Source organism: Mus pahari, chromosome 6 (assembly GCF_900095145.1).
Source record: "Mus pahari chromosome 6, PAHARI_EIJ_v1.1, whole genome shotgun sequence".
NCBI lineage: Eukaryota > Metazoa > Chordata > Mammalia > Rodentia > Muridae > Mus > Mus pahari.
Genome location: NC_034595.1, coordinates 95,483,441 through 95,491,062, shown reverse-complemented (window position 1 = coordinate 95,491,062; position 7,622 = coordinate 95,483,441). Strand labels below are relative to the sequence as shown.

General features: G+C 46.4%; 1 protein-coding gene across 2 annotated transcripts in view; it reads left to right on the top strand.

Annotated features, from left to right (window-relative positions):
• Nucleotides 1-2,952, top strand: part of C6H1orf158 (chromosome 6 C1orf158 homolog) — a 15,989-nt gene extending 13,037 nt beyond the window's left edge. The window contains exons 3-4 of one of the 2 annotated variants that reach the window (XM_021201129.1): nucleotides 1,262-1,439; nucleotides 2,541-2,952. In XM_021201129.1, the coding sequence (XP_021056788.1) occupies nucleotides 1,262-1,439; nucleotides 2,541-2,722 (360 nt within the window). In that variant the 3' untranslated portion in view covers nucleotides 2,723-2,952. The remainder of the gene's footprint in view (nucleotides 1-1,261; nucleotides 1,440-2,540) is intronic. The other variant, XM_021201130.1, reaches the window with a different exon arrangement.
• The last annotated feature ends 4,670 nt before the right edge of the window (nucleotides 2,953-7,622 follow it).

The window sequence follows — 7,622 nt, the reverse complement described above, 5'->3', positions numbered from 1 at the left end:
CCCAGCACTCGGGAGGCAGAGGCAGACGAATTTCTGAGTTCGAGGCCAGCCTGGTCTACAAAGTGAGTTCCAGGACAGCCAGGGCTACACAGAGAAACTCTGTCTCGAAAAACCAAAAAAAAAAAAAGTCCCCTGACGCCACACCACTACCGTCGTATACCTACCCACACACAACCAAACAACCAGAAATTTCTTCCTCAAGGTTCTCTCTGTTCCTAAAGGATTCACCACGCCCCAGCCCTCTCTCGGGGTTGATCCTCTGTCCTTGTCCTGCTCTCTGCTTCCTCATGTGGCCGTATGTGGCACTGCATGCTACCTCATGCAAAAAGAAGGGTCTCAGAAAAGGGTTTGCCACTGTTATCATTTTTGAGACAGCAGGGCTGCACTCAGAACCCAAAGAAATGCAAATAAAATCCCTATTAGCCCCTGTCCTGTAGCTCTCCTAATCAGGGAAGAGCACCAGCTCACTGGCTAGATTACAAAGCCCATCGTGGCGCAGACCTTTGGAACCTGCATCATATCCCAGTCTAACCCCTTTGTCTCTCTCTGGCTTTGGGCTCTGATGTGTGTATGGAACCACCCTTCTGAAGTCTGGGGTACAGGATTTCTATAGCCCATGACAAACAGACCTCCCCTCAATCCGTCCAGCTCCCTAGGATTCCCTTCCAAGCTACAAGGGTTTCCTTAGGAAAACTCCTATTTCAGGCACACATCCCAGAGGGAGAAAAACACAACTTTCTCCTTCCTGGTAAATAACTCCTCACCAAAGAAAGGGTTCCTTCCTTGGAAGCTGAGGGTGCCATAAATCCTTCCTGGTGGGAAAACAATTTACAGAGACGTCTCTGGTCCTTCCAACAGTAAATGAAGTTAAACAAGAGGTTCAAATGCCCTTGCCTTGCCTTGGAAATAGGCAGCTAGGACGGCAAAGCAAGATCGCACCAAAGGGTATAATATCAGATCCCAAAGCTGCACCCTGAGTGGCCCTGAGTTTCTGTTCAGCAGAGCATCCTGACTTTAATTTTACTTGACCAATGCAGTTTACCCTGGGGATGAATGGACTTGGCCAGAGAGGTGAAAGCAGCTAACTAAGGGGAGTGGCCCCAGTGAGATAGACAGTTCTGTGGCCCTTGGAAGTCTCTGGTGACCAGTGGAGGCTTCCTTTCCACTGGAGCTGCTTGAAAGGTGGTCACTGCCCTCACCCTTGGCTGGAAGGGACACCTTGCTCTGACGGATAATGTGGCAACTGTGTGTGTCCTTCCAGGGCCTCCCGTACAAGCACCTGGTCACCCATCACCACGAACCCTCGCATCGCTACCTGATCAGCACCTATGACGACCACTACAACCGGCACAATTATAACCCAGGCTTGCCAGCCCTGCGTACCTGGAATGGACAGAAATTGCTGTGGCTGCCAGAGAAGTCTGACTTTCCCCTTGTTGGTACATTTATAATTGGAGTTTGTTTCTTTTTTTCCCCCTGTGTTTGGTCAATAAGGGGACCACAGATGCACAGGGGTGAGGTGTGCTCCCATCACAGACAAAGACCTACATGAGCAATGGGGTGAGGTCCCAGGAAAATGAGCCCTGTTCGTTGCTTGGGACTACACCTGCCTCCTTTCCTTGACATCAGGGACAATTCTGCAATGGATCAAAAGTGGTCAGAAGCAACCCACGCTCTACGCCTCTGCTGGCCCTTCCCTCTATGCACAGTAACTGAATTTCCCTTGGGGTGTTAGGGGACATAGTGATGACAAGCATACATTTTTACCTTCGGGGTGATGACCGTCCAAGAAGGAGACATATTTATCTTATTAATAAATACGATTGAAGCCGGGTGTGGTGGTGCACGCCTTTAATCCCAGCACTCGGGAGGCAGAGGTAGGCGGATTTCTGAGTTTGAGGCCAGCCTGGTCTACGGAGTGAGATCCAGGACAGCCAGGGCTATACAGAGAAACCCTGTCTCGAAAAACCAAAAATAAATAAATAAAATAAATAAATAAATAGATAAGATTGAATAAATAAGATAGGAGTGTGTACTGTACAAACACATAAAACAGGTAAGGATAGAGTTTTGGGGAAGTTCTTTCATGCCCTCTCTGGCCTCAGCTAACCTTGCTAGCCTTAGCCCTTGCATAAGTCCCTGGAAAAGGTGACAGGGGTGTGGACAATTGTGTTTCCTATTTATTGTCCCTTGTACCTCACCCCTCCCCACCACCCCAGCAGCTCCTAGAGATGTCTCCATTAGCACAAAACTGCCACAGTGGGCAACTACTGTGCCACTCCAGACGAGATGGGTTTGTTGCTCTGGTGGGCAATGTGACTACCGTGGGTGTTCTCTGTAGACCAGACTGGCCTCAAACTCACACACACACACACACACACACACACACACACACACACACACACACACCTGCCTGCCTCTGCCTTCCAAGTGCTGGGATTAAAGGTGTGCCCACCACTGCCCCTTCCATGTGTTCTTATAACCACTTTATACAAGACTCCTGGAAGCCCTGTGTCACCCAAACCTGGTTTCTCTTACAGCACCTCCCACAAACTATGGACTATTAGAGCAACTGCAGCAAAAGTGGCTTGCTTCCAAGACTAGCCTGAAAGAGAGCATTTACACTACATCCTACCCCAGGCTGCCGGTGTGCGCTATGTCCAGGAGGGAGCATGCCATCCCAGTGCCTCCCCCTCGACTGCAACCCATCCCACGATTCTGAGAACTACCCCTCCACTTGCAGTCTGGCCAGAGCCAGCAGAAAACCCACAGCCTCTCTGGACTTGACAGACAGAAAACATCTGCAAATGTACCCCAAGAATTAATTATGGACCATTGTTTTGGGTGGGGCGTGGGAACCTCTTGGAATCATGATTTGTATTTTACGGTACCTTCTCTCTAAACTCACAGATTGTTTTTGTTTCCACCCCACAATTAAAGTTTTTTTACATGACTGCAAAGCCATTTGTGTACAGAGGACAAGGAGACACTATAGGAGAATAGCAGAAGGGCCCTGAGTCCATTGCATTGGTCGCTGTGATCTGACAGATAAATCTCTTTTAAGGGAAGGACTTGCTCTGGCTCATGGTTCCAGGGTACAGCTCATTAAGTAGGGAAAGGCATGGGGATAGAAGCAAAAGGTAGCTGGTCCCTTGCATCCCAGGTGAGAGGTGGGTTCATTAGCTCCTTTCTTTTTGTCCCAGAATCCTAGTCCATGGAGTGGCGCCACCTACAGTTAATTCGGTCTAGATCATCACCCTCGGACATGCCCAGGCTTGTCTCTTAGGTGAGTCTAGAGCTGTCAAGTTGACCATCAGTATTAACACCATCACAAAGCCCTCTAAACATGTGTTTGTTTGTGTATGTGTATGTATGTGTGTGCCTTTCTGAGCATGGAGGTCAGAGGACAACTTGTGTGCGTAGATTCTCTCCTTCTACAGTGTGGCTTCTGTGGCTTGGGCTCAGATCACCAGGCTTGGCAACAAGTGGCCTTGCCCACGGAGCCATCTCAGCAGTGCTATCACGGCTCCTTATACTTGATTTTCCCATATTCCACACAAGGGGAAACTGAGGCACAGAGAGACTACAGACTCTCTCAGATCTTTACAAGTCGGTGTGTACTTTCAAGAGGGAGAAGCATTCTTGGCTCTGAGACCCATGAGGAAACGGCAGAGAATAGGGACAGTGATCTGAAGAGTATGTCAAAATAGCAGGTGGCAGGAAAGAAGTCCATCTCACTGATGTTACACGGGCTACAGAATGGGTGAGCTGGCACAAAGGGAGTCATGGGCATTGTCCTCTGCCCTTGGGTTCTCAGATCTTTGTGGGGCTCTGGGGAGGAGAGATCTTTAAGGGTGATGAAATAAAGTGGATTTCCAGAGGCAAAAAAAAAAAAAAAAAAGTCTTGTTCTCACCCAGAACAGGGGTCCACCCACCACGGGGACTCGTCACAAGTTGAGAACCTTTTCCCAGGATATTTTTCATATTTACCGAGGGAAGGGCAAGCTCAAGCATGCGCACAGCACAGAGTGTTGTGTGATTAGAGGACAACTTTAGGAGGAGTCATTTCTCTCCTTTTACCATGTGGACCCCAGATGTTGAACTCAGGTCATTGGGCTGGCAGAACAGTCGCAGCCCAGACTGTCTCTCAAGAGCCTTTCTCTGCTGTGGGCCCCTATCCCCACTCCGGCTGTTGGTGTCCACTACTGTGGGTACAATGCCCTGTATATAAATGATGCTTAACTGAGTGAGTGTGAATAATCTGTTGTCTTTGGGGACACCTTTCAGACCCAGCACACTATTCCTTTGAGTCTCTGTCATGCTGTGCTTCCAGTGGAATTCATAAGGACTGGTTAATCCCAGTCCCAGAAGACTCTGTTCTCCCCTGAACTCAGACCTTCCCACCAAGCATCAGAGCAAGTGATTTCTTTGGACCTCTTTTGCCTATCTGAGAGAGGACTATACCTTGTGGTAGCTCTGTACTTAGCACATCTGCTATCCATCCATCCATCCATCTAACCATTTATCCATATACACATCCTTCTATACATACACATATCTCTCCATCCATTTATCCATCTATCAATTCACTCCTCTCTCTATTAAATAGACATTTTCCCCCCATATAGTCATTCATACATGCATATATACATACATACATACATACTGTTGGGAGCAGATAAAAGGATCTTGTACTTACATTTTACCTAAGCTGATCAATTCCCTTTCTAAGCAACAATAATTACCCCAAACATAATGCTTCTTTCTAACAACAGAAAGAACAAATGAACTTGATTGGTTGAGCAAAAACACTTATATTCAATGTCAGTTGACAATGACGGAACACTCTGGAAAATCTCTAATGCCCCAGGTCTGATTGGTAAAAATTATAAGTGTACCTTGGCTCAGACGCTTTGGGGGTATACGCTTATAAAACTATTCGGCACTCCTCAGGTCTGGCAGAAAAAACAAGGCTCCCGAGTCCTTGCTTAGTGGCCCTGATCCATTAGTGACTCCATTTCCGTGGTGGGAATAACAGAAGGATTTTGTTGTTTCATGAGACCACTAGTGTATTCTCTCCCCTTCCTTGTGACATACAATGGTCATGGTGTAACAATACATATGTATATCTCTCTGTCTATCTATCCATCTATCCATCCATCCATGAATCTCAGCAATGTCAGGGCAACTGGCTCTGCTTGATTATCTATGTATTTCCCCATCCAAACAAACAGTAGCTATTTATCTGTCTTGCACTAAAAAGAATGAATTAGAAACTCATTTTCTTACATTTTTGAAACAGGAGAGAGAGGGGTTAGTTACTGAGCATAACCTTTGTTAAGGATTGAGCATATTCTTTGCCTGGGGGTGGACTCTCTCACAGACCAACCACCACATTCCAAGCCGCACAGTCATCGGAGACAGTTCTGTTTTACAGGGGAGGAGGAAGAGAGAATATTCATCGAATGGCCTGGGCTTACATCATTGTTGAGGTGTGGAGCCGGATACTGGACCCAAAGAAGTGGCCACACATATGTTCATTTAAGCCTTTGTCTCTGTGCCTCTCCACAGGACATCTGAGGTCCTCTCTGTGCTTGGCTCTCAAGCTGGTGTGTGTGTGATTTTTACACTGTAGGCAAATAATATGACTCAAAATTGAGAGCCTGAGTTTGTGTCACAGGAAACCTGCTGACTTCCAGCCTTCTGTTCCAGGGTAACCTCTGCACCTAGTCTGGCTCCTTCCTTATGTTTTCAAGTATCTAGAACTTTAGACACTGACACGTACTAAAGGTTTGGCAAATGTTTGTTGAATGACTAAAGGGAGGGAGGGATGACAGAAGGGGGAATCAGGTGATGAGGAAAGGTTAGGTCAGGAAAGCTCTAGGAGACGGAGCTGGCCTTCCTAGTTCCTCCAACACCCAGACTGTGAATCCATAAACATCCACTGTGCTGCCCTCACAGAACCTCCGTCCAGCAGGAGAAGAGGTCTATTAAATACCTACAGGACACAAAGGAGTTGGGGAACAGGACTGGAGACCTTGGAAAGATACAAGTGTGTGCCAGGGTAAATAGAAGCCATGACCAGCACCCCCCTCACTCTCCATGATGGAAAGATCTGGTCTAGCCAGGTAAGGCCAATGAAAGTTTTCCTGAGGAAAGATGTTTAGGTCAAGGCAGCAATGCTGAATGGATGGGTAGAGGGAAAGGGTGGTTCAGGCCATAGCAAGAGCATGTGGGCAAGCTCTGCCAACTTCAGTTGCTTGGCAGCTGGGAAAAGCTCAGCAAGATAATGCCTCACTTTGCTACTGACAGCCCCATTGCCTTAAAAGGATGGACACCTATGCTCTTACAGTTCTGGAGATGAGACAGGTGCAAGGGATCTGGTCTAGAGGGCTTCCTTCCTTCTGTGGGGTTTCGGGATGAATTCTTTCCTTGTGGTTTTTTTTTTCTTTCTTTCTTTTTTCCCCAGCTGTGACACCTATACCCGACTTGATGTTTACAGCTCCATTCCTATCTCCTCCAGGCCATTATACCACATCCTGTCCAGACGGCTGAGATGGACCTGGGGGAAGGAGAGTTGTCCTTAGGCCCTGGAGCCTAATACATACATAGGCAGTTTCTTGGGGTTACTATTGCTATGATGAAGTACAATAACCAAAGCAACTTGGAAAGGAAAAGGTTTCTTTGGTTTATATTTTCTTTTTTTTTTCTTTCTCTTTCAGCTAATTTTTTCTTTTTCTTTTTTTTATTTTTATTATTATTATTTTCTTTATTTACATTTCAAATGCTATCCCGAAAGTTCCCTATGGTTTATATTTTCATATCACTGTTCATCACTGAATGTCAGCTTTGCTACCAAAGGGTAAACTGAGAGTCACTGGCTGATGGAGGTGGATCCAGATACCTATGGGAGCCATTGCCTATGGCAGCCAGCACAACCACACACACACACACACACACACACACACACACACATACACAGAGAGAGAGAGAATGGCTGAAGCAAAGACAAGAGCTAGCAAGTTATTTCTTCTTTTAACCCCTTTTTTATACCTCTTGAGACAAAGTTGTTTTTTGTTTTTGTTTTTCGTATTGGGAATAAAATTACCTCATAGCCACAAGTTACATATTTTCCAGAGATAATCACCACAAAAACACATTCCTCAAAAAACAGATTAAAGCTGCTACACTAAAGAAAATTACAATAGGATATTGAATCTGTCTTGAACAATCTGTGAGGTGGTTGACCAGGAAGGGATTTTCCTCTGACTCTCTTCTAGGGCAGCCTTTCCTCCCCACACACACTCCCAGCTCTCCCTTGGCCAGCAGCAGAATGCCCTGGGGGTGGAGGGAGGGGTCACTGGCCCACTCCACAGTTTCTAAATCAGTAGGATAAAGGGCAGTCACTGCCATTGCTGTTCTAACAAATTTTCCAGAGGCTGCCACTGCTGCCGTAGCTGGCAATCACTCTTAGAAGAGAGAGAGAGAGAGAGAGAGAGAGAGAGAGAGAGAGAGAGAGAGAGAGAGAGGAAAGAAGAAAAAAGAAAAAGAAGAAAAATATACATATCAAACACTAAACCAGATATCCTTTAAAGGTTTCCCTAGATGTAATAGGCCAGAGG